This window comes from Papio anubis, chromosome 7 (genome assembly GCF_008728515.1).
Source record: "Papio anubis isolate 15944 chromosome 7, Panubis1.0, whole genome shotgun sequence".
Lineage (NCBI taxonomy): Eukaryota > Metazoa > Chordata > Mammalia > Primates > Cercopithecidae > Papio > Papio anubis.
Genome location: NC_044982.1, coordinates 54204941 through 54232472, shown reverse-complemented (window position 1 = coordinate 54232472; position 27532 = coordinate 54204941). Strand labels below are relative to the sequence as shown.

Sequence of the window (27532 nt, the reverse complement as noted above, 5' to 3'; positions counted from 1 at the left end):
GCCTCAGTTTCCTCGCCTACGCAATGGAGATGAGCGTGAATGCCCCACATTGCACTGATTTAGAAGAGAGGAGGAGCTAAGGCTTAGGGGCTTTCCAGACACGAGTTATCTTTACCCTTCCTTAACTCGCTAATTCAAGACAACTAGGTGGAAGCCCTTTCTCAGCCTCCCCTCTTCGCTCATCTTCAGAGTTCTTGGCCACCCCATTTCCACCACCAGCATCCTTCGCACTGCCCTCCTCCCAGGTGGCTGCTGCTTAATTTCCCCTCCATTTCAGTAGTTCTTCTCTTGCCTCGCTAGAAGGGCTGGTGTTGGGTGCTTGGAATTCTGGCTATTTTCCTCCTGCCCTTCCGACTCGGCACCAGTCTGTCTCTACTGAGAACGCAGCGCATCCGGGCTGAGCTCTTCACTAGCCTGCTCCGCGCTCCTCAATGCCAGCGCCAGGCGCTCACCCTGCAGAGCGTCCCGCCTCTCAAAGAGGGGTGTGACCCGCGAGTTTAGATAGGAGGTTCCTGCTGTGGGGAACACCCCGCCGCCCTCAGAGCTTTATCTGTGGCGCAGCCTCTCTGTCCGACCCACGCGCGGAGCTGCCGGGGGCTCCTTAGCACCTGGGCGCCGGGACCCTCGCCCTTCCGCAGCCTTCACTCCAGCCCTCTGCTCCCGCACGCCATGAGGTCGCCCTTCTACCGCTGCCAGAACACCACCTCGGTGGAAAAGGGCAACTCGGCGATGATGGGCGCGGTGCTCTTCAGCACCGGCCTCTTGGGCAACCTGCTGGCCCTGGGGCTGCTGGCGCGCTCGGGGCTGGGGTGGTGCTCCCCGCGTTCACTGCGCCCGCCGCCCTCGGTCTTCTACGTGCTGGTGTGTGGCCTGACGGTCACCGACTTGCTGGGCAAGTGCCTCCTAAGCCCCGTGGTGCTGGCTGCCTACGCTCAGAACCGGAGTCTACGGGTGCTTGCGCCCGCATTGGACAACTCGCTGTGCCAAGCATTCGCCTTCTTCATGTCCTTCTTTGGGCTCTCCTCGACACTGCAACTCCTGGCCATGGCACTGGAGTGCTGGCTCTCCCTAGGGCACCCCTTCTTCTACCGACGGCACATCACCCTGCGCCGGGGCGCACTGGTGGCCCCGGTGGTGAGCGCCTTCTGCCTGGCTTTCTGTGCGCTACCTTTCATGGGCTTCGGGAAGTTAGTGCAGTACTGCCCCGGCACCTGGTGCTTTATCCAGATGGTCCACGAGGAGGGCTCGCTGTCGGTGCTGGGGTACTCTGTGCTCTACTCCAGCCTCATGGCGCTGCTGGTCTTCGCCACCGTGCTGTGCAACCTCGGCGCCATGCGCAACCTCTACGCGATGCACCGGCGGCTGCAGCAGCAGCGGCGCTCCTGCACCAGGGACCGTGCCGAGCCGCGTGCGGACGGGAGGGAAGCGTCCCCGCAGCCCCTGGAGGAGCTGGATCACCTTCTGCTGCTGGCACTGATGACCGTGCTCTTCACTATGTGTTCTCTGCCCGTAATTGTGAGTCCCCGGGCCCCGAGGCAGCAGGGCACTGGGACTGTCCGGCCGCGGATGCGGGGCGGGAAGGGTGGAGCGGAGTGGGATGGGCGCGGCGTCAGGCGAGCTGCGCCCTGGGCAAGGAAGGTTTGTTGCTGAGTTCCCAAAATTGGATTCCCTCCACAGCCCCGAGATATAACTCAGTTTGCGGAGCGAAATGAGGGAAAGTTAGAGAGAGGAAGGGAAAGACTGAGCCTGGCTGTGTCTCCTTAGCCCAGCAAAACCTTCTCCATGTGGCAGAACTCCCTCCTCTCTGCTTCCTTCTGGGGAGATTTCGGGGTAATTTTTGCGCCTTACGAGGAGCAGAACTTAGTTCCTCCTTGGCAATAGGAGTCCTCTACTTCCCGACGCCTGGGTAATGTTTTATTTTGTTAGACCTGCTCATGACTTCAGTGGTATCAGAAACGGGCGAACGGCATCTGGGAGGATCTTCTCCCCGGTGTTGGCACAGATAGGGAAAAAGAAGTTTAATCCAGCCAGAGTGATTTGCAGATGCATAGTTTCAATTTTGAAAAACGCGTGCGTAAACTTTGAGGCGCCACGGCTGCTGTTCCTGGTGCTGCATCCACCAGGGATTGTGGCGATGGAGGCCGAGGCTCTTTGTATGTTTTAGCTGCTGGTGTCGTTTTCATAACCCGGCTTGACGGGTTTTGAGTGTAGCTTGGCAAGTGAGGTGACACGAAAGCCATTATCTCTGGTTTCAATTTAGTAATGAGGATAGCGATGGAGATGAAATTACCTCCTCGTTCTGAAGGCATTTGTTCCTGGAGTCCCCGCCAAGACACCTGGGAGTAGGTGAGACTTGAGGAAACTTTTTCAGTGTTGCTTCTCTCCTTTCTCCTACCCCCAAGGTACTTGTTCAACAAAAACAACACTAAAAGAAATTCCATTGCCAATCCCATGTTCTCGAAATCCTGAGACTTCTGTGAATAGGAAAGTTGTTAAATTTCTTCTCAGAGTGTAGCAATTTTGGATATTACTTTCAATGGTGAATGAAAGGGAAATACAAAGCGATTTTCCTTTAACTGAAGGCCTTACTGTGTGCGGGAAAAGAAGTCTGGGGCATGAGCATGCAGGGATGGGAACAGTATGCCTCCAGAATAAATAAACACATGAATCTATATCCGTCTAAATATAGACATAGGCACAGATGATATATAGCAGTGGTTTTCAAACTTTAACGTGCTCAAAATCACCAGCAGGGCTTCTAGAAAAAAGATGGCTGGACCCCATTCCCCGGAGTTTCTAATTCAGACATTTTTAAAGAACTTTCATTCTTAACAAGTTCCCAGGCGATATGCAAGCTCAGATTCAGGGTTCACATTTGTAGAATCACACTCTAAAACAGGAGTTGGCAAACCACAGCTCACAGGCCAAATCTATCCTGGCCACTGTTCTATATCTCCCTGGAGTTAAGAATAATTCTTACAAATGAATCTCTGCAATCAATTTGATAAGGCCCAAGAGCTTTGAGCTTCAATTGAGCCAAGTACTATTTCAAGAAAAATACTGTTCCAAGAAAACATTTTATTCTTCTCCTTAGTAGATACATATTACAAAAAAATTGTATTCAGCCAGACATGGTGGCTCACGCCTGTAATCCCAGCACTTTGGGAGGCCAAAGCAGGCAGATCATGAGATCAAGAGATTGAGACCATCCTGGCCAACATGGTGAAACCCTCTCTCTAAAAATACAAAAATTTGCTGGGCGTGGTGGCAGGCGCCTGTAATCCCAGCTACTCGGGAGGCTGAGGCAGGAGAATTGCTTGAACCTGGGAGGCAGAGGTTGCAGTGAGCTGAGATTGCACCACTGCACTGCAGCCTGGGTGACAGAGCAAGACTCTGTCTAAAAAAAAAAAAGAAATTGTACTCAATTATTAATACATTTTGATTTCCATCAAAAAAATGTGGAAATGTGTTTTCTCCCATGTTATATTAGTACCTATCAAATATTTATGATTTTGTCTCTTGGCCCATAAAACCTAAAATAGTTACTCTCTGGCCCTTTATAAAATCTTTTAGGAGCTCCTATTATAAAGTTGGGGCCTCACTTATCTATGCTGTGATAAAGCAGACAGTAGCCAAATGCATGGAAATTTTGACCTTAGTTTGAATGTTTTAGTCAGACCAATGCAGAAAGCAGCACCATACAGTGGAAAGAACACTGCATTTGGACATGTCTCTAAGGGGACTTGGATCACTCATAGGGTAATGTGAGAATTGAAGGAAATAATGGAGTTGAAAAAGATTTTCTAAAAAACTTGCAAAGTTCCAAATATATTTAATGTTGACAGCATTCTTCACAAGAACCACCATTTTCTAGAAAGGATAAGGGCTTTAGCATCAGACATGGGTTTGAATCAGGCTTCATCACTTACTAGCTATGGTAGCAGCTAATTTACCCTTTCTGACCTCAGTTTCCTCATCTGTAAAATGATTATAACCATACTTGTTCTGTAAGATAGTTCTGTAACTTGTTCAAATCTATAAGATTTGAAATTATATACACAATATATACATTCATCACCTAGCCCAGTGCCTTGCCTCAATAATTAGCATCATTATTATTACTATTTATAACTTCCATGTATTACTGTTGCCTGCTGGACAGAAAAAAAAATTAAGAACTACTATCTTCTCAAGAGATAGTGCTATATGCTAAGGCAGTGGCTCTGAAACTTTTTTTGGTCTAAGGGCCCCTTTATACTCTTAAAATTATTAGTGACCCAGACAGCTTTTGCTTATGTGGATTAAATCATCAGTGTTTCTCATAATAGAAGATAAAACTAAGAAATTCTAAAAATATGGTTGCAAAACAAGATAAAATGTACCTCTTGTGTTTTCCATACGTACAAGGAAAATGTGGGGATTTCAAAATGATTGAATGATAGTAAAGTTACAGAGATTATAGCAAATAAAGTGGAAAAATCCTGTTAAGAGCACAAAAGTACTGAAAACATCTCTGAAAACTCACGTGTACCTTCAACCTACTACCTTAAAAAGTCTAGAAAACACAACGAGACACAACCACATATTCTATTATTTGTGAAAGTGACGTCATCATTTGTTATCTAGCCTCCATAAAATTCACTGTACACCTGTGAGAGAATGAAGGGGAAAAAGGCAAATCATGTTTTTAATGACAGTAGCTTTGACCTACTGGACACATTGAATAGGTATTGGAGATTTTACACTCTTCTAAGTAATGGACCTAGCAATTGTATCTTTATCTGAAGGGGGAGACATGGGTGACAATAAGCTATATGGTTGACTTAAAAAGAAAACACTTTACATGAGTTTGTTTTCCATTTGCCCCTTTCTCCTCAAAGTGGAATGTGGCAAAATATAATTCCACCTATTTGAGAATGCTTGATTAGTTGGGATCTAGACAACTAAATGATACTAGCAAAATTAAAACGAATTATTTTATTTTCTAGCCAGCATTTATCCACATCAAATCCATTAGGTTATTTTGACTTTCAAGTCACTGGATTTGTATTCAAAATGTATTGTTCACTGGGGCGTGGTGGCTCACACTTGTAATCCCAGCACTTTGGGAGGCCAAATCAGGAGGATTGTTTGAGCCCAGCCTGGGCAACACAGTGAGACCCTGCCTCAAAAAAATAAAAATAAAAATAGTTAGCCAGGTGTGGTGACACGTGTCTGTAGTCCCAGCTACTTGGCTGAGGTGGGATGATTGCTTGGGCCCAGAAGGTCAAGGCTGCATTGAGCCTTGATCGTGCCACTGCACTCCAGCCTGGGTGACAAAGTGAGACTCTGTCTAAAAAAATAATAATAATAATACACAGGCATTTTTTTAAAGTGCTCAACATCCAGAAAGAATTGGTGTGAGAAGAACGCCCTCTGATGGACATGGGAGGCATTGAAATAATGTTGCTGCCCGCTCCTGGACATCCCTGCCCAGCAGCCCTCTCTGGCTTCTGATGCCCTCTTCTATCCAGTCCACGTACTGTAACACAACAGACCTTGCCCTTTGCTCTTTAAATCTACCTCAGACCCTTTCCCTGGGCCCATCCCTTGCCTGTTATCCCTTACAGGCCTCCAACAGCCTCCTTTGAAACTAGCATCGCACCCATTCTTTCTGCTCCCTAAAATAGCATACACCTAAGAGCTGTCTCAAGCACTCAGGGTGTCCTCTATCTCTTCTCTGACTTCATGGATTCTGACAAGTGATTAAATAGCTTGTACTTATCTTTACCTGGTTTATAGACCTCTCTCTTGTAACACCTAATATATACATGGACATCCTCTCTCATCCATCCCTGCTCCCCCACCAACCTCCAGAACATTGTGGTTTTCTAAGGTAAAAATAATTTGGGCGAAAACATGTTTTTTTGTTTTTTGAGAGAGTGTTTTGCTCTTGTCGCCCAGGCTGGAGTGCAATGGCACAATCTCGGCTCACTGCAACCTTGGCCTCCCGGGTTCAAGCAATTCTCCTGCCTCAGCCTCCCGAGTAGCTGGGATTACAGGCGCCCACCACCACGCCTGGCTGATTTTTGTATTTTTAGTAGGTGTTTCACCATGTTGGCCAGGCTGGTCTCAAACTCCTGACTTCAAATGATCCACCCGCCTCAGCATCCCAGAGTGCTGGGATTACAGGCATCAGCCACCGTGCCTGGCCTGAAAATATGTTACATGCCTTAGAGAATGCACTGCAAGCTGCCTTTGAAGCTCATGCCATATTCTCTACACTTACACTTTCTTCCTATTGTATCAAACTGGAAATTTGAAAATTCAATCGAGTTAAGTGTTCAGCATTAAAGTGAATTTTAAAAATCATACGCCAACAAACTTTGCATCAAGCTTAATGAAATACAATATTTATGTTATGGAGAAGTTGTTAAGATTCCCTCTGCCACCGCCCGACTTCAGATGGGCGAGGGCATCCAGATTAAACAGCTGAGTCCAATGTAGGGTGTCTTCCTAAGTGCAATAGATTGGAGTGGCTGAGCCCACTGAAATGCTCTATAGAGAAGAAAGTAGAACAGTAAGGAAATGATTATGGGAAAAATGCATCTTCTCCAGGAGATGCTCTCTGATTGCCTTGAATAGGTCCAGTCTCTTATCCATATCCCTTCTTACTAATGTTGAGTTTGCATGCTTCCTGTTCCATTAGAGTCCATTTATCCTAATATGTATTTAGAATCGTAGGCATAGATAATGCAATGGAAAAAAACAAAAAACAAAAAGAAGTGGCCAGCCTTAGGCAGAGTGGAAAGCAACGGTTGTGCTAGGTCTAGAGATCAGTGTTGACTGAATAGGAGGAAAAGCTGTTGTTTGAGGCATTTTGCAAGGCTCCAAGGAGGCTACAGAGACCCCAGGGAAGATCAGACAATAGGAGTTGGTTGGACCTAGGTAAGGCAGTCTTAGATTTTTGTGCATGTTTTTGCCTTCTAGATTGGAAAAAAAAAAAAGTATGTCGCCCATGAAAAGGTTAACAATCTGTGCTAAGAAAAGGTAGAGGAATTTACATGAGTTGAACAGTATTTTTTTCCAAGTCATCTCAGGTCTTTACATTGTCATATTTCCTGTTTCTTCACTTTGATTAAAAGCTTCCATTCTATTGGTGTCTGCGTACATGTGACATTTCACAGGTGTGACTTATTTCTGAGAGAACTAATAGGAGACGACAGGAAGCAGGGAGAAGAAACGAGAATTGAAGAAAGTACGTGCAAGGACGCTAGCTAGAAGGAGACTCTGTATGAAAGCATGGTGACCCTGTTTGTAAAAGATTCAGCAAATCTTCTTGGCCTGGCAGGGACCTAGAAACTTGAGCCCAGCAGGTAGAATAGCCTTCAGGAACTTAATCAGACTGGGTCTCTGACAAGTTCTCAGCTTCTGCCCCACCTCCCAGGTCTGGCCACACCCCACCTTCCCAGCTCCCCGCTTGCACCCATCAGCTGCAGTGGCCTTAGCTACTTGTAAATGTACCAAAAACGAGTGTTCCAAGCTACGCTGCCATGTTCTTACAGAAACTTAGGTGAAGTAAGTGAATCGATTGCTGCCATTAACCTTTCCACATCATAATGGAATGTTTTTCTTCAAAACAGTATCGCGCTTACTATGGAGCATTTAAGGATATCAAGGAGAAGATCAGGACCTCTGAAGAAGCAGAAGACCTCCGAGCCTTGAGATTTCTATCTGTGATTTCAATTGTGGACCCTTGGATTTTTATCATTTTCAGAACTCCGGTATTTCGGATATTTTTTCACAAGATTTTCATAAGACCTCTTACGTACAGGAACTGGTGCAGCAGTTCCACTCACGTGGAATCCAGTCTGTGACAGTGTTTTTCACTCTGTGGTGCGCTGAGGAATATGTCACATGTTCAGTCAAAGAACCATGATTTTAAAAAAAAACTTACAATTTAAATCCTTAGAAGTTATCTTCCATAACAAAAGCATGTATATGTATTTTCAAAAGTATCTGATATCTTAACAATGTGTTACCATTCTATAGTCACGAACCCCTTCAGTGCATTTTCACTTCGTTGTTACAGCAACTAAAATTTCATATATTGTCACCAATGTTAAAATTCTTAAAAAGCAATGGTATTGTCCCTACATTTGTACTTGGTGGCCCTGTTCTGTTTAGAGAGGCCTTGAGACATATGGGTCTTATAAAATATAGTGGAAACACCACCATTTATGATTATGTGATGGGCATTCTTAAAAAGCATAATTTCTTACCCTATTCATTTTTTGGTGAAACCTGATTCATTGATTTTATATCATCATTGCCCCTGTTTAGTTCATTTCTTTGCCAATTGATCTAAGCATAGCCTGAATTATGATATTCATAAAGAAGTGAGGTGGGAAATATGACCAGGTCAGGCGGTTGGAGGGGCTTCCCCAGCCACCATCGGGGAGTACTTGCTGCCTCATGTGGAGACCTGAAGCAATAACTAGACACAGAGCAAGATATGACTATAGCCCACAACCCAAAGAAGCAAAAATTCATTTTTATCTTTTGAAGTCCAGTTTCTTTTGTATTGAGTCAAGGGTGTCAGTAGGAATCAAAATTTGGGGGTGGGTTGCAAAATGTTCTTTCAGTTTTTAAAACCTCCGTTTTATAAAAGATTTATCCTGTCAGTGGATTCTTTGGTGGAAGGATTTATGCTTCTTTGAAAACCAGTGTGTGACTTACTGTAGAGCCATGTTTACTGTTTGACTGTGTGGCACAGTGGGGCATCTGGCACAGCAAAAAGCCCACCCAGGACTTAGCCTCAGTTGACGATACTAACAATGGCCTTAACATCTACCTTAACGCTACCTATTACAGCCGTTTTCTGCTGTCTGTGGAGACAGTAAGATCTTAGGTTCCAAGATTTTACTTCAAATTACACCTTCAAAACTGGAGCAGAATATAGCTGAAAAGGAGCACAACTGAGCACTTTAACAGTCATTTAAACGTTTACAAGGGTCAGCAACATAATGACCGAAAGGGAAAAGTGGAGGAAACGCAGCTGCAACTGAAGCGGAGACTCTAAACCCAACTTGCAGGTTAGAGCTTTCACCTTTGGTAAAAGAACAGATCGGGAGGTTAGAGGGGTTTCAGCATCTCTGGAGTTCCTTTGGATCGGACACTCTCAGGACTCCGAGATGCAAAGCCTGCTGCTACATTTGCGTAGACTCAAGACCTCCAGCCAGAAGTCCCTTCCAAAGACAAGAGTACTCATGTTTACTTATTTCCAACTTAGCAGCAACCTCATTTGTTTCACTTATGTTTTTTCCCGTATCTCAGAGATAATATAAAGCTGGGTAATTTTTTATGTAATTTTTTAGTATAGCAAAACTGTGAAAAAGCCAAATTAGGAATACAAGAATTATGATTTGACAGTATAACATGATGAAAAAAATGCAGTTGTTTTTGAAATTTAACTTCTGTTTGTATCTTCAATGTGTAAGTACATGTGTGTTTTATTGTCAGAGGAAGAATGTTTCTTGTATTCTTTTTTGGAGAGGTGTGTCATGATAATTGTCCAGTTAACTTGAAAAGGCCCCAGATGAATCAATAAATATAATTTTATAATATTTTGCAGAGGAAATTACTTTTCTTTAAATGAAAGAAAAAAGCTTGGTTTTCTTTTGAGCAAACTGTTGCCAGCAATATTTCATTGTCTAGCAGTTTCATAGTGTGAATTTTTATATACTGTCCAATTAACACTTACATTACTTTAAACAAGCTTTCATAGACTTACCTAAGGACTTAGTACTCCTTTTTGTTTTATACAAAATGTAGATATACCATCTGGATAAAGTCCATGTTGAGATAAAACCAACTCTTCAGTAATCTTTGTAGATTTATTCATTAATTCATTAAATAATTGACAGAGACCTTGTGCCAAGCAGCTGGTTAGGTGCTGAAGAAAAGAATAAAAATAAGACTTAGTCATGGTTCTTGAGTTGCTCATTGTCCACTGCAGGAGAGAGGAGTGTAAACAGTTAGGATACAGCATAGAAATTCTCCAAGTATTGCGAGTACACATTTACTATCAGAAGAGGAGGCCCAAACTAGGGCCCAAGTGTAGAGTTGTCAGGAGAACTTCACAGGAAGGAGATGCATTGAAAGTCAAGTATTGAAAACGAGTAGGAATTTTGACACTGATTGAAAACTGAAAAGAACACAAAGAGAAAGTTTACATAAGAGAAAATACATATAGTTAATAAATGTAGACAAATGTTCAGCCTAATCAAAGAAATGCAAAAATCAAATCAAATTGTATAACAACAACAAAAAAAAAACCTATGACTCTCAATAACAGAGGTTATTCAGAGAAGAACATTCATGTTTCCCTGGCGAGTTCGTAAATGTGTATACCCTTTCTTGATAGCAACCCGACAGTGTATCAAGAACCTAAAGTGTTCTTTGCTGTTGTTCCAGTCATTCCACTGTAGCATTCTCTTGCAGAAAAAATACACATGAAAATTATGTATTTCTCAATATCCTTCCCTTTCCCCTTTAGATACTGAAATCCTCAAAATTGTCCTGGACAAGCAGCAGTAGCAACACCTGAAACTTACTACAAATGCAAATTCTCCAGCTCCACGTCAGACCTGTTGAATCAGAATCTCTTGGGTGGGGCCAGCAATCGGCTTTAACGTGCCCTCCAGGTGATTCTCATGCATGCTAATATTTGAGAACTACTACTCTACACAAAACAAAACAAAACAAAAAAAAAGAAAAATACCAAAAAAAGACAAGAAAGTATGTGATAGACTGTATGTTTCTCTGACCTCTGATTCTCAGATCCTTTCAGTTGCAGATAATCTCTCAACACCTGAACTTCTACAGTGTTTTTATCTATAATGTTCTCAGCAAAGTTACAGCTTTTAAATATCTTTCAATATTGGAAGCCATTACTGATTATTTCCCAAGTTCAAAGTTCTTATAGCAGTGATGGGACCTGTCTTGCTCACTTGGAGGTAAAGATGCTACCTTCGGCAATGATATTTCTTTGGCCTCCTGCAGACACGTAATTGGGCACTAAGTCTGATGCTGTTCCCTTGTGAAAGAAGATAAACTAAAGAGCCTTCGTTTACGAAAATATTGTCAAAGATTATATCTAAAGTGAGCTTTCATTAGGGATTGAGTATTTTCTAGCTCTCTATAGGATAAAAATTTCCATTGAAATACGTAAAGCTATTTTTAAACTTTCATAATTTGACTTTCTTGTATATTTTCAGGAAAATATTATACATTTAATCTTTCTTTCCAGGCATTAAAATCCTTGAGGACTAGACAGTCACCTATTTTTTTCTCATTTCTCCTCGTAATTCACATATATACTGTAGAAGAGCTATAAATATACTATAAATATATTGAATAAAAGGTGTTCTCTCTCATGATAGTCCTAAAATGTACGTCTATTCAATAAGAGGCTGCTGTACGGCTTGGTTAAAGATTCCTCTGTATCTGATGAAGAATGTTCTCATATCACCATGTAAGGATTTTTCTCTTAGGCCAACCAAAGGTGAAAATAGTACACGTAGGAGAAAATATTTTTGCTCTATATTATTTCCCACTGTTATAGACATTATGTAAGTTAACATGTATGTTTCAATTTTTATCCAGGAAATAGCAACTCATACATGATGAAATTAACAACATAAAAAGTTTGTTAATTAGGCAATCTTAACATTGTAAAAACAACTTTGTCTTATTAGAACAGTGTTGAGTGGCCTACTCTTTAATTATTTTCTTCAGTGAGGCTAGGATTGCTGGTCTGGGTGTTCCCAGACTCTAGGTGGAGGAAAGCTGAGCGCGTAGGATGGGTGGTACTATAATTAGGCTTCCTCTCCCTACCGTTTCACAATAGCCAAATTCAGTGGAATGAATTAGCAGATCTCACCTGATATCAGTGAGATGAACATTCTAGTCTTCCAGATATTTTTATACAAACTGCACGAACTCAGGAGTAAGTTCAATTTAAAAATATTTGCAATGAAGGTGTTTAGAACCTATCATGCTCTGGTTACAAATACAGGGAGAAGATACAAGCTTTTCTTTCCCCCAACTAAAATGCCTCAACCAGAGAAAACAATAAAAATACAGTCAAGTCAAAGCTCAAATGAAAGTACATTTTAGGTGAAGTATAGGGTCCTATGATGATCTTAAACCCAGTAAGCACTTGGAGTCTAATTGGAAACACAAGACAAACTAGAAGTTAAAAATCATGCAATGTAGTGCGAATGTTACAAAGTACTAAAGTATGAGTTATAGATTTCAAAACGATAAAGCCCCAAATTGGCGATAATTGATGTTTAAGATTAGTCTAGCAATGCACTGTATAAACACCTGGGCAAACAAAGTTGGTAGCTTGCCAACATCAGTTTCTTATCACTACAAAATAGAATATGGAAACAATAACTGTCATGACACACAATTCATAATGAATTTAGAAAATACTGTTCATTCCCCCCAAATTAAAAAACACCCAGAGTTCCCAATTAGATGAAAAAGATAAAGTACAGTGATTTACTGATTATGATTGTGTGAAAGTAAAAAAAACCTTGGGACCCCAAACTCACAAAGCCAAATGGAAACGTCAAGTTAGGAACTGGGTCATGCCAACCTGCATCTCATTTTGGTTCCTAAATAAGATGGCTAAAATACAAAAAGCTACATACCTCCATCACATTTCGCCCACAAGGAAATTCCTTGGAGGCCCCACGACTTTTACCCTAAAGTGTTTCTGTTAAGATGCATCATGGCAATGTGAATTGATAGCTTTTCTCCACAGGTGTGGGGACATAGGCGTGAACTCAAAGTCATCCCTCTGCCCACCTGAGACAAATGCATATCTGATTGTTTCCTCTGCTCTATCATCTACATTATCTACATTATGTAAAAATGCAGATTCACTGAGCCAGACAAAGGCATGAATGGCTGTTTTCCCCTACCCTCTTCTCACATGAAAATTATGTATTTCTCAATATCCTTCCCTTTCCCCTTTAGATATTGAAACCCTCAAAATCATCTTTGGGGAAAGGAATAGACCTATCTCCCAGGTGTGTATCCTTAACTTTGGCAAATAAACCTCAAAAAATGATTGAGATTTGCCTGGGTCATTTTCCTTAATTGACCACGGAGGGATCCTGAGTGAAGGTGGCCCCAGCCTGCAGCAGCTCTCCTATTGGTACCAGTTTGGGCTCTTTATAGCCCAAACCAATAGGACAATTTGTCGAGGTCTGGGACCTCCTCCCTGCAGGAAGTTGGGGCTCTGAGGTTTAATTTGATGTTTAAAAAAAAAAACTTTTTTTTTTTTTGTGGGAGTTTTTACTTGCTTCCGTCAAGGAAGGCAAGCTTGTCTGCTTCTTATCAGTGGAGAACAGTCTTCAGCTTGAGCCTCATCACTAGGTAAGGAGCTGAGTTGGGATTCTGTCTTGCAAATTCTCGTTAATAACTAAAGTTACTGTTAACAACCAGCTGGTCTTGATTTCTCCTTACATTTAGAGCACTCAGAAATTGTATAATTTGTGTGATTGCTGTTCGTTTTGCTTAGATGTCTTGTTTATTTGTTTCTGTCTTGTTAGGTATTTTTGTATGTTTCAGTCCTTCTCTTATTGGATTTGGCCAACTCTAAACCCTCTAGCTTATGAGTATGGAATTTTCCTCCCCAAAGAAATAAGAGCACGCCACTCTCAGATGTGCAATGGCTCTGAGTAGGATTTCCCATCAGAAGAACATACTTAGGGTCTAATCTCAGCTAGCAGGTGCAAACAAGGAGCTCATCTCCCACACCTTGAGCCCCTGACACACAGTGCCAGGTAGCCACCATACCAGTTCAGGGAGTAACGGCCCTGAAAAGCTAGGTCCCCAAGCAGCACACTTTGGATCCAACAAACCCTCTGACTTGGTCAAATCTGAAAGAAAACTCTAAATTATGTGGAAGGAGCCCTTTAAGTTGGCTAAAAGCCCCACAGCTGTGGAACACAAAGTTCCACCCTTAGAAACTCCAGCCAGGTATATGCAAAAACACTTAGAGTGAATTGTCATGCAAATATTTAATCAAGTGGACCACTATAACCAAGGCAGATTCTAACTTACAGTGGCCTTGATGAGGATCTTCTGAGATGCCCAACTTAGTGTACCTGTGAACTAGGATGCAAAACGCAGGCACAAAAACTAAACAACCAGAATGGGAGAGCTACTTTCAGTGGTACCTAGAGAGGAGCAAATAGGGGGAAGATTGCCTCATGTCCTTACAAGAAGCCAACAAACAACTTAGAGTCCTAACCAAGGACTCCCAAAAGTTCTGTCTCTCTTAAAGAAATCCTCAGAATCCCTTACTTCCCCGTGGCACCTCCCCATCTCTAATTACACCCCCACTTTACCCCTGACCTCTCTGAACTTCCTGGACCAGATCTGTTCCCTCCTTCTCCTGCATGTTTCAATCTAACATCTTCCCCTCCTTATATGCCACTCACTCAACAGAAGGCAGTAGGGAGTCTAACTTCCAAGACCCTACCTCCTGACAATTCCCTGACAGTGCCAGCAGCAGCCTCTCATTTGGAAGATGTGGAAAAGGGGGACCCCACAAGGCCATCTCTCATGATCACCCTGTTTTGGGAACAACCGGCAACACGTAGGGGAACCCCAGTGATTGTCTACCAACCCTGGTCAAAGGCTGAGTTGCAGGGCATAAAGAATTTCTGGGTCTGCATAAGATCCAATTGGGTTTGCCCAAGAATTTGAATTCATTATCAGAACCTATGACCCAGGCCATTCAGACCTCTAACAGCTGGTACACATGTTGGTCTCGGAAGCTAAAGCTAAGGAATGACTGGAGAAAGTACAGTGGTCAGACCCTGTAGCAGACTTAACCCCTGAAGGCCCAATAGAGCTACAATAACCAGCCCCCAGAAATCGAGAGCACAGGCACAAAGATGCGTGGGAATGAGCAACTGCTCTGTTAAATATCATTTCTTCAATATTCCAAAGGGTTGTGGATTGGAATAAAATCCAGCAATGCCACCAGAACCCAAATGAATCAATTTTAGATTATTTTATACATTTTGACTGAGATAATATGCTCCAAATAATTAACTTACACTCTCTTGCCTGGTTCTTCTGATGAAAACCCTCATGACTATGTTCTGATGACTGACCAACTTCTCGCTCCCAGGACAGCCCTACAAGAGATGCCACTGGATAATGCTGAGATAGAATGGTATACAGATGGGTCTTATTTAAGAGGGGAGGATGGAAATTTTAGAGCAGGATATGCTGTGGTTTCTTTACTAGAGGTAATTGAAGTGGTCCTCTTCCTCAAGCCAAATCAGCTTAAGGGGCCAAATTGATTGCCCTGACTCAAGCTTGTCAATTAGCAAAAGACAAGACTGTGAACATACGCTGACAGCTGCTAAGCAGTTGGAGTTGCTCATGACTTTGGAATGTGAAAGGAGAGAGGATATTTAAGCTCCTCAGGGCAACAACACATAAAAAATGGACAACCAAATATCAGAGCTGTTAGAAACTATTCTCAACCAAAACTTTTGACAATTGTGAAAATCCCAGGTCACTCTACATTGGACACCACTAAAAGTGAAGTTAATTAATTTGCTATTGCTACAGCTAAAAAAGCAGCATTGAAGCCACCAGCCCCAATCCAAAAAATGATCATAAAGCCTGAAACACTTAAAAACATATTGAAGGAAACCTAGAGTGTAGCCCCAACAAAAGAGAAATCCACTTGGAAACAGACAGGGAGACACCTGTCTCCTGAAACTAAAATATTGTATGGACTTAATAATAAACCATTATTCCAATGGGATGTCAGGTACCCCTTAAGGAATGTGTTAATAACTTGACACATTGGAATCCAGATAAAAGTATATCCTAGTGTAAACATTGTTACTGGAAACCATCCTCCACAGTGGCACAAAAAGATTTATTCCCAGTGTGTTATTTGTCCTAAGTATAATCCAGGGAAGCTCTTCCATGAGGCCCAAGGTCATTTTCCCCTTCCAGCTGGACCTTTTGAGATATAGTAGCTTGATTTTATCCAGCTGCCATCCTCTCAAGGTTACATGTCTTAGAATGGTCTGCATGTTCAAAATGAAAATGTAGATAATGAAGGATACCTGAAGTCACTGTAGGTCTATTCCTGCTGATTCTGACTGATGTTACCTTATTTTCTGGTGAGCTTGGGTATTATGAGAACACATATTCTGGAGATTCTCTGATGCCTAAAATGATGGTGCCTTCCTCCAGAGGGGATTTGCACTCTCCAGGCACCTAGGGTCGGTCCAGGATTTCTTTAACCCAGTTCGGGGCATAGGGTTTTTTGGACCATCCAGTTGAGGTGAATTGGAGTTACAAACTCACACAGACTTCCAGCACGTGCTTGTCACTTCACAGAGATCGGGTTTTTCTTTACTTTCCCTCCTCTGCACTGTTCAACACAAAAGATTTTTTTTTTCCCTTAAGATCTCCTGGGGGAGTGTTGGAGGGTTAGAGGGTAAAAGTGGGTTTAGGTTTACTTCTAGTTCATTCCTGACCTAAGGAAGGGTGGAGGAAGGTTTCCTATTAGACTCCCCACCTTTGCCGGAACATAAACTTTAATTTCTGAACTTGTGGACCCTGAAAGAATAAAAACAATAAAATCCAGCTTTCCTTCATTGACATATGTCCTCAGAGGCAAAAGCAACTTCTGTGTTCTGAGACAGGGTCTGGCTCTGTCTGCCAGACTGGAATGCAGTGGCACGATCTTGGCCTACTGTGACCTCCGCCTCCTGGGCTCAAGCTATCCTCCTCCATCAGCCTGCTGAGTAGCTGGGACCACAGGCTGTGCCACCACACCCAGGTAATTTTTTGTAGATATGGGGTTTCACCAGTTGCTCAGGCTGGTCTCGAACTCCTGAGCCCAAGTGATCTGCCTGCCTCAGCCTCCCAAAGTGCTGGGATTATAGGCATGAACCACCACCCAGCTGCAACTTCTGCATCCTGCTTTTCCCTCTAGATTCTCGTTACCATTTGGATTTTGTCATGATAAATCCTATCTTATCACCTTTCTCATGCTTTTCAGACTTTTCAAATTTTTGCAGCATTTTTCCAACTGGTGGATTAGTCGGAATAGTTTACGGACTACATTACCCAAAACATAACTTCTTTAAGTTTGCAGACTGTCAAATAATTATGGAAATGGGCAGGGAATCTCTTAAATGAAATGACTAAAAGTATTTAGTAAAAAGTTGAAGCAAGATCAGTTCATATAAAACTGTACAAGATACAGTCAATCCTATAATTTAGAGGTAAATCATAGCAATAAGTACTTTTCTTGTTCTTGTTTTTGTTTGCTTCTTTGGAAACAGGGTCTCTCTCTGTCACCCAGGCTGGAGTGCAGTGGCACGATCATAGCTCACTACAGCCTCAAATTTCTGGCCTCTCATGATCCTCCTACCTCAGTCTCCTGAGTAGCTGGGACTACAGGCACATGCCACCATGCCCAGCTAAGTTTTTGTATTTCTTATAAAGACAGGGTTTCACCATGTTGCCCAGGCTGGTCTTAGACTCCTGGGCTCAAGCAGTTCACCAGCCTAGTGCTCCCAAAGTTGTGGGATTACAGGCACGAACCACTGTGCCTGGCTGGGACAAGCAATTTTCAAGGTCAGCTTCCCAGAGCCTCGCAAGAGTAGGGCACATGAAATGGGATGGCAGGGCATCACATCAGGAGGGGTCCAACCTTTCCCCATCTGGTCACCCACAGCAGCTCCATCTATACTGATACCTAGACTTGGCCAAAAATACCACACAGAACAGATAAGCATTACAAATTGCGTCAAGGGTCCCCAAGACCACCCCTGGTTTCAAGGCTTCTCTAGACGGACTTGCAGGACTCAGCATACAGTTGCACTCATGGCTACGGTTGATTACAGGGAAAGGATACAAAGCAAAAAAACCAAAGGGAAGAATCACATGGAATGAAGTCAGGAGGAAGCCAGATGCAGACTTCCTAGAGGCTTCTCCCATCAGAGGCACAGGGATGTGCTTCCTTCTTCAGCAACAAGGTGACAATATGGGTGAAGTGTTACCTATCAGGGATGCTCACTAGAGACTCAGTGCCCGAGGTTTTTTGGGGAGTTGGTGGTATAGGCAGCCTATGCCTGGCACATACCACAATTTCAAATTCCTAGACAAATAGCAGCTGTTCAGCATACACTATGTTATGTGCACAAAGCAATCCCAACACAGCAAACCACCCTTATCGTGTAAGAAATGGTGGGAACCCTCCCAAAATCCAGGTTACCAGATGCCAACCATGGGCAACCTTGCAAGCAGGCCTTCCTAAAAATAGCAGTCTCAGGTCTGCTGTGGTGTCTCTTTACTATACACACAAGAAGAAATATATCATTTAAAACTGATCTTGTGTAACTGTAAAACATGAAGGAATTGTCTGATAAACTATTAAAATATATAAAAGCTTATAAATATGACAATATAGAGTCAATAATATGTTTATATACTAGCAGTAACATATACAAACCAACAAACAGAAGGTCCTATATGCAATAGCAACTAAAACATATGTAATGCCTGGAAATAATCTTAACAAGACATGTAGTGACAACATGAAGTAAAAACACAATTATATGAAGAAATATAAAATAAAACTTGAAAAAGTAACCAGATGATTATTCCTAATTAGGAAGACTGGATATAAAAATGATGTTCAAAATTAATTTATAGGTCTAATGGAACCACAATGAAAATCTCTGCTGCTTTTGAGTTCTTTCTTTAAAAGAAAAACAGAGGTTTTGGCGGGGGGTTGCCTACTTTGACAAAATGATCTCAAAGTTCACTCAGAGAATAAAAAAGGAAGAAAATTCAGAAAAAAAATAGTTGTTAGAAGGTGAGTCTCATTCTGTTTTAATCATCTTACAATGATATAATTAAAACAATGTGGTAATTGTACAAAGAATAGCCTAGATCAATGAAAAAGTTAAGTCCAAATATGGTCTTAGTATATGAATAACAAAGAATGCCTCACAAATCGATGAGGAAGACAAAAGTGAGTCAGTATGATTTAGGAATAACTGTTTGACAATTTGGAGCACATTCATCTAAACCCTAATTTTTTTTTAAAGAAAGCCAATCATGTCTGATCTTTTTATTACTGCAAATAGCCATTATGAAATATAATTAAAACCAAGTGTGTCTGGCTTTGGAAAGGTTATAGTTACATTAGTATTTGCTACTTCTATATGTCAAAAAAAGTAGGTAAAATAAAAGGGCAGACAGGCCTGGGAAAAATATTGCAAAGAGTTAATGTATTTTATATTAATAAAATATACATTCACATATTGCTTAATGATGATATACATTCTGAGAAATGTGTAATTAAGCAGTTTGTCGTGAGAACATCATACCCTGTATTTACACAAACCTAGATGGTACAGCCTACTGCACACCTAGGCTATATGGTATGGCTTATTGCTCCCAGACTGCCAACCAGTACAGCATGTTACTATATTGAAAACTGTAGGCAATTGTAACACAGTGGTAAGCATTTGTGTATTTAACATATCTAAACATAGAAAAGGTACAGTAAAAATATAGTATTAAAGGAAAAAATGGTGTACCTGTGTGCGACACTTACCATGAATGGACCTTGTAGGACTGGAATTTGCTCTGGATGAGACAGTGAGTGGGTGGTGAGTGAAGGTGAAGGCCTAGGACATTACTATACACTACTGTAGACTTTATAAACACTGTACACTTACATTAAATTTATTTTTATTTAAAAATAGGGTTTTTTTCTTTGATAATAAATTAACTTTGGCTTACTGTATGGCCACCACCATATATGCAGTCCATTGTTGACAGAAATGGCTTTATGCAGGACATGGCTGTATTGTATCTTTATATGGAGCAGAGGTGATAGTAGAAAGTATTTTGTCCAGGCCATGTGGCCTTGGATAAGTCCTTTAGCTTCTCTAAACCTCAATTTCCTTCCTTCTTGCAGGTTGTGGCAAGGCATAAATATACATAAAGCTCTTGGCATATATTCTACTTATTATGGTTGACTGACAAATGATAGCTAATTAGTAGTGGTGGCAGTGGTAATATACTTGTAGTGATAGTAAGAGCTCACATAACTAAGAAAGCATTGTCCCCAAAGATAAATGCATTAAAAACATGAACAGAGAATCCTCAAAGGAGGAAATAAAACTCATAAACTTGGAAAAATGTTTGACCTCACCCACAAAGTTCAAATTAAAACCATGAAATGGCATTTTTTGGCCCACTAAATTATCAAAACATTTTTTAAAAAGCAGTACCCAGTGCTGGGAGGGTGTGTTGAAATCGATATTTTCATACATTTCTGGCGATTTATAAATTAGCACAACTCTGTTAGGAAGTAATGTGGAAATATGTGCTGTCATTTCCCCAAAAGATCATATTCTCTGATTTAGTAATTTCAAGGCTGAGATTTACTCCTAGGAACAGACCCCAAACATAAAAGTGCTACATGCATACAAATGTTAAGTGTAGTTGTTCCTGAATAATTAAAAACAATCTAGCTGTCCAGCAGTAGGAGAAATTACTACAAATTACTCAGTAGATATGATAAATAGAATGTTACTCAGAAAATACAAGAAGTAAGGCCAGGTGCGGTGGTTCACACCTGTAATCCTAGCACTTTGGAAGGCCGAGGTGGGCAGATTGCTTGAGCTCAGGAGTCCAAGACCAGGCTGAGCAAAATGGTGAGACCCCATCTCTACTAAAATACAAAAAATTAGCAGTGCATGGCTAATTTTTTATGTCCGGGTGCCTGTAATCCCAGCTACTTGGGAGGCTGAAGTGGAAGAATCACTTGAACCCAGGAGGCAGAGGTTGCAGTGAGCCGAGATCGTGTCACTGCACTCCAGCCTGGGCGACAGAGTGAGACTCTGTCTCAAAAACAAACAAACAAGTAGTCGTCCAGGCGCAGTGGCTTATGCCTATAATCTCAGCACTTAGGGAGGCCGAGGTGGGCAGATTGTTTGAGGCCAGGAGTCAAGACCAGCCTGGGTAACATTAGCAAAACCCCGTCACTACCAAAAATACAAAAAATTAACCAGGCATGGTGGCAAGCACCTGTGGTCTCAGCTACTCAGGAGGCTGAGGTGGGAGGATCGGTTGAGCCCAGGAGGCAAAGGTTGCAGTGAGCCAAGATTGAACCACTGTACTCCAGCCTGGGTGACAGAATGAGACCCTGTCTCGAAAAACAGTTAAAAAATTAAAAAGAAAATGCAATGTGAGAAAATAAAACAGGAAGCAGGATTTTATGTGTATTGTGTAGCAGACAAAAGTGGAAAGACATATTTCAATGTAGAAGCTAATATTAAAATGTATGCTTATAGAGAATTACTACTTTTATAATTTATAAATTATAGTTAATTAAAATTAGATTTTGATAATTATTTCCACATGATCTCTTTCTTCTTTAAATGACACCAAAATTTAACCTCAAAATCTTGGCACTGACAGCCCTGAGGTTTTTTATATTGCTCCTCTAGAGGGAGCACAAGTGCTTGAAATACTACACAACCATAACAATCTGTTTCACAATAGTCAAGAATTTTAGAAGGGCAAGAAAACACAGTAATCTACTGCAGTTTATCAGTAGTGTAGTCTGGTGTAGATAATCTAGTCTTAGATACAGAAGACGACCTCTAGCTATAAATAATTTATTTTCTGTTATTAGCGCTGCTTTTAAGTGACATCAATTTTCTTGCATTGAGTATATCATCTTTTTGAGTTGAAGTTCCCAGTAGAGATGAAAATAGTGAAAAGGAAAAGAAAATCAAGGATGCAAGCTACTCTCAAAGTCCTAATATTATTGACATGGAATTATGGTTTAATAACTTTTCCTTGAACTTCCAAAGAAAAGTGCTATCAGCCCATTTAATTTTTTGCTTGTTTGTTGTTTGTTTGTAGTTGGTATCCTATTAATGCTGAGTTCTACAGAGCACCAAGAAAAGGAAAGGGAAGAATTTGTATCTTTAATGCATTAGTTAATTTGACTAGGTGTCTACCCAGGCAGGGCAACTCTGATCAAGGATCCAATGTGTCTCTTGCTATGCCAATTGCAAAAGCAGATGGGGTTTCGCTTTGGACGGTCCTCAGGGTCAGCCACTTTCTAGCTCTGAGTCCACTCTAAATGTTCTCAAGTTTGTTCAATTTGAATTTCAAAAACCCTAATTAAGGTGCATAATTTCCTTCTCGTAACCCAGTTTTGCCACAAAGCTACATGGAATCTAGAGCAACATGAACAACCATAGCTTCTTCACAAGTACTTATTCCTCCTTCCATCTTTATATACTCAGACAACAACAAAGGCAATAAAAGATGGGGATGATAGGAACCTGAGAACTCTTTTTTCTTCTGACCTGAACAATGACCATCTTTTCAAATAACATAACAAGTCCTAAGAGAACAGCAGATGAACTATTTCTCATGGAAGCTAGAGGTAGAAATGCCCATAAAACTTTTCTATTTAGGGAAGGCTTGCTCAGGAATCTCATTTCCTCTATTGGGTGTAGTCTGACAGATGAGATAAAAGGCCAGGATCCTGCAGGACCATCCCCGCCGTGGAGCCCTTGCCCAAAATGAAGGTGCTGAGCTTCACTCCCTGCCTGTCGGGACATCTTCATCCATCTTCTTTGCACTTTCAAACTACTACTACTACTACTTAGTATTGTAATTATTTTTAATTATTTAAAAGGATGTGAGCATTGTAAAAAGTTACCCTCCAAAAACCCAAAACCCCTGCTAATTTAACTTAAGGTTCTCCAGCTTTCCATGTCAATATATTTTCATCTTATCTAATATCTAGCCCATATTCAAATTTCCACAATTTGTTCCCAAAGTGTCCCTTATAGCTAATTTGTTCAACCCACAGCCCAATCCAGGAGCATGCATTGCTTCTGGGTGAAATGTCCTTTGAGTCTCTTAATCGAGCCCAGTTTCTCTTCTTCTTCCTCCTTTTTTGGTTTTGCGACAGAGTCTTGCTCTATCACGCAGGCTCGAGTGTTGTGGTACAATCACAGCTCACTGCAACCTCGATCTCCTGGACTCAATCAATCCTCCTGCTTCAGCTTCCCAAGTAGCTGGGACTATAGGTGGGCACCACCATGCCTGACTATTTTTTTGTATTTTTAAATAGAGATAGGGTTTTTGCCGTGTTGCCCAGGCTGGTCTCAAACTCCTGGGCTCAAGCAATCCACCCACCTGAGTCTCCCAAAGTACTGGGTTTACAGGCATGAGCCACTGCACCCAGCCCTGTCTTTCTTCTTTTTAATGACTCTGACTTGTTGAAGAGCCAACCAGGACAGTTTTCCTAATTCCTGACTTTGTCTGCTTGCCATTTACTATGGCATTCAACTTGTTTCTCAACTGCTGAAGTTTACATCTGAAGTTAAAACTAAATACGATGAATTCAAGTTAATTTTTAAATCTATCATAGATGGTGGTATACTTCACACTGCATCTTCATCATATTAGAGAAGATAAATATTAATTGCTTGCTAAGATTCATCCCTGGGTTAGGGTAATAGTCTAAGCCTTTTATTGAGTGACAGAATGTTGATTTTTTAATTCTGTCCTTCTACATTCTTGGCAAGCATTCTTCTGAAAATAGAACTTTCTCTTTCATTTGGAGCTATTTGGTTACTCTAAGATACATTCCTTACATAAAGGTTAGATAAATGCTTAATTCTTTCTTTGGTTACCAGTTGTCAAAGTAAGAAGTCAATTATCAAGCCATCTCAAATGATGGCTTATGAGTTCTCTCTTTGGCTTTCTCTTTTTTTAGTACCCCTATAGAAACATGGATTTTTAAAATTTAGTGTGATTCAATTGATTAAATCACTGTTCTTTTTGATGTTCAAATTGTTGCAAATTTGGGTAAGCATGGGCTTCCAATTTGGACGTACTTTTTATTTTTATTTTCCATTAAAAATATTTTTAGCATTTCTTTTGTATTTATCTACTTATTTATTTTTGTGCATGAATGAGTTCTTTAGTGGTGATTTCTGAGATTTTGGTGCACCTATCACCCAAGCATTGTACACTGTATCCAGTGTGTAGTCTTTTATCCCTCACCCCACTCCCACCCTTTCCCCCAGTCCCCAAAGTCCATTGTATCATTCTTAGGCCTTTGCATTGGACATACTTTTTAACTTAGATTTTACAGATAATTTTCCTTCCTCTGGCCATTATCTCAGTCCCCAATTTATGCTTAATATTTTTTGTTAATGTTCTTCTCTCATTGATTTAGAAATACTCTTAGACTATATATCTGTGTATGTTTTGTCTACTATAAAAAAGTTCCACTTTTTAATTTTCAGGTTTATAATTCACATGCATAAAATTATCCTTATTTGCCAAGTCAGTGATTTGTTGTCCATTTTCTTATCAGTTTTCAAAACTTTATTGTTGTCTCTTCTCTGACAACAATATGGCCTCGTGGAGAGATAGGCAGGAGCCAGGGCATGAAGAGTCTTGTATGCCAAGTTGGAGAATTCAGACTTTCACCTGAAGGCGATCAAGAGACAATGAACAGGCATTGAAGGGGAGTATCATGATCAGATCTCCTTTTTGGAATGATCAGGTGATCAGGCTATAATATGGAGTATTTCACAGATGTGAACAGGACTAGAGGCTGGAAATCCAGTGAGGGACCTAACCTGCAGTGATTCAAGTAACTAGATCTAAGAAAGTAGCAGTGGGTATACAGAGAAGTGAACAGCTCTCAATGTATTTAGAAGTAGTCAGAAGGGCCAGATGCCATGGCTCATGCCCATAATCCCAGCACTTTTGGAGGCCAAGGCAGGAGGACTGCTCAAGCCCAGGAGGTTGAGGCTGCAGTAAGCTGTGAATGTGCTACTGTACTCCAGCCTGAGTGACAGAGAGAGGCCCTGAATAAATAAACAAACAAATAAATAATCACCAACAGGATTTGGTGATTATTTAGATGTAGAGGCCAAGGGAGAGGAAAGAGTCAAGGATGACTCCAGGTTTCTAGCTTGGGCAACTGCGTGGGCAATGATGCCATCCACTGAGATCTAGAACAATGGATGTGAAACCAGCTTCACAAGGAAGTGTAGCATGCTGCCTTTATAAATGCCAAGTTCCACTACGTTGTATCCTCATTGACATATTAATGAGCACATTTTCCCAGTGAATGCACTTTTCTATTCCAGGAAGTAATACACATCATTTCTACTGGAAATCGTCAACATTCCCTCTTTTTTTCTTCCACAACCTCCTCATCCTGCGCTACCAGTTCCAGCAAACTCCCTGCACCTGTGCCCACATACACTGGCTTCCATCCTGCTTCAGTGGAAGAAAGGCACCTGCTGCTCTTCATGGCACTCCTCCACTTGTGCCCTACAGCCCTCTCATGTTCTCAAGGTGTCTGCACTGGCAAGTACACTTTTTCTCTTCTGTATCATCTTTTTCTCCCTCCCTTAAGGATGATTTCCATCTATATGCTATTATCCATTTTAAAAAGCAAACTTCTCTTGACCTCATGGCCCCTCCAGCTACCACTAAATTTTTCAACACTCTCAAAGCTCTTCAAACTCATTCATATTGTTGTTTTCATTCCTAGCTTTACTTTCTCACCTTTTATTTCTCCCCCGTTCTGTTCCTTAGCTTCTCTCTATTCAGGTTTTTATTCCCACCATTCTACAGAAAGAGCTCTCAGCAGGGTCCCCAATGTAGGTACATTCCACAAAAGTCAAGGCCGGATATCTGCACTCGTCTTATTAGACCTTCCAGCAGCACTGGCCAAGTCTCCCATTCCCTCCTTCATTCATTCAACACATCTATATTGAGCACTTACTTTATGCCAGGCACTGTTTTAAACCTTGTGGATACAACAATCAATTAAAAAGACAAAGATTCCTGCCCTCTGGAGACTTATATCCCAGCAGGGAGAAACAGTTCACAAGCAAAAAACAGTAAATAACTAAATTACATGGTATGTTAGAAGGCAGTAAGGGCTATGGGAAGGAGAAAACACAGAACTCAGCAATAGGCTGGAAGAGTTTCCCTTTTAGCACATAATTATCCCTATAACGAAACACACCCTCTGTGACAATATTTGATATCAAGCCAAATTACAGAATATGTCTCTACAACCTCACATAATAAAAAGGAATCAGATTTTCATCTGCTATCTTTCTGAAGTGCTCTCCTCTCCCCTAATTCTCCTGGATTTGATGTGAGGACGCTGGAGAAAACACAGAAGAAACAGTTGAAACTCGAGAAGGGGGAGTGGGGATTTAGTATTTCCCATTGTGATACTACGTATTGGATCCTGGGGGCAGGCAACAGAAATGGAAGTGGCAAACGTCCAGGGTATAAGCTGACTCCTTTTTTGCCCTTTTTCCAATTATGTCAAGTGATAGCTGTTTTCTCACAGTGGAGAGTGAGTCAGAAACTCAAAGTATGATAAATGGTCCAGGAGGGAAATTCTCTGTGGGTTAATACTTTTTGTTTTCATGTGAAAGAAAATAAAGCTATTGTGTAAATATCATAATTATGGTAAGTATTGATTTTCTACGAGGAATGGCAGATTGTTTACAAAAACGACTGCAATCATTCCTTCGTCGCTGTACGCACACTGCTCCCATCAAGAGGTAGTCTGTTTCCCCCTCCTTTTATCCAATCAGGCCTTGGGACTTACGTTGATTAGCACAATGTGGTGGAAGTGATGGTGTGAAACTTCCGCATCTGGGCCTTACAGCATTCACTTTCGCCCTTTTGGAACACTGTGCCACCATAGGAGCCGGCCCAAGCTAACATGCTGGGAAATGAGACAAGCCCTGCCGACTGAGGCCTCCCAGACAAACCAGTCCGCAGTCAAGCCACCAGAAGACTGCAGCCACAAGAATAAGTCCATACAAGACCAGCACAAGAACCTCCTAGCTGAGTCCAGCCCAGCGTAATTGACCCACTGAACATAAAACCATAAAATGGACTGTTTCAAACCACTCAATTTTGAAGTGAGCTTGTTATACAGAAATGGGTAACTGATATACTAGGTATTAAATATTTATTATTTATTAAAATGATAATCGTTTTAACATTGAGCATTGATCTTTTAATAAGTAGAATTTGAATAAGTAATTTTAATGTTTATGAAAAGAGGTAACAGTGAAGAGTACATACTGGAACTTTTTTTTCAATAAAAAGTCCAGTAGTGGCCGGGCGTGGTGGCTCATGCCTATAATCCCAGCACTTTGGGAGGCCGAGGCGGGTGGATCACGAGGTCAGGAGATCGAGACCATCCTGGCTAACACAGTGAAACCCCGTCTCTACTAAAAAATACAAAAAATTAGCTGGGCGTGGTGGCGGGCGCCTGTAGTCCCAGCTACTTAGGAGGCTGAGGCAGGAGAACGGCGTGAACCCGGGAGGCAGAACTTGCAGTGAGCCGAGATCGCCCCGCAACACTCTAGCCTGGGCA

At 41.5% G+C, this 27532-nt stretch overlaps 1 protein-coding gene across 4 annotated transcripts; it reads left to right on the top strand.

Moving 5' to 3' along the window:
- Positions 1–472: 472 nt before the first annotated feature.
- On the top strand, positions 473–27327 carry PTGDR (prostaglandin D2 receptor). Of its 4 annotated transcripts, XR_002523362.2 has the most exons (3): positions 481–1515; positions 7623–9074; positions 10538–16805. XR_002523362.2 is itself a non-coding variant. In XM_031668105.1 (2 exons), exons 1-2 carry the CDS (start codon positions 670–672, stop codon positions 25670–25672), a joined length of 1173 nt encoding a protein of 390 aa, XP_031523965.1. In that variant the 5' UTR covers positions 473–669; the 3' UTR covers positions 25673–27327. The 4 variants fall into 4 exon arrangements, 3 of the variants coding, with proteins under 3 accessions (XP_031523965.1, XP_021796916.1, XP_003901844.1); XM_031668105.1 differs by lacking the exons at positions 7623–9074; positions 10538–16805 and adding an exon at positions 25346–27327 and having other exon boundaries at positions 473–1515; XM_021941224.2 differs by lacking the exon at positions 7623–9074 and having other exon boundaries at positions 477–1515.
- Positions 27328–27532: the final 205 nt, after the last annotated feature.

Coding starts and splice junctions, on each gene's coding strand:
- PTGDR (XM_031668105.1), top strand. CDS start 670: ATGAGGTCGCCCTTCTACCGCTGCCAGAACACCACCTCGGTGGAAAAG. Junction 1,516..25,345: donor TGTGTTCTCTGCCCGTAATT/GTGAGTCCCCGG, acceptor CTGCGCTACCAG/TTCCAGCAAACTCCCTGCAC.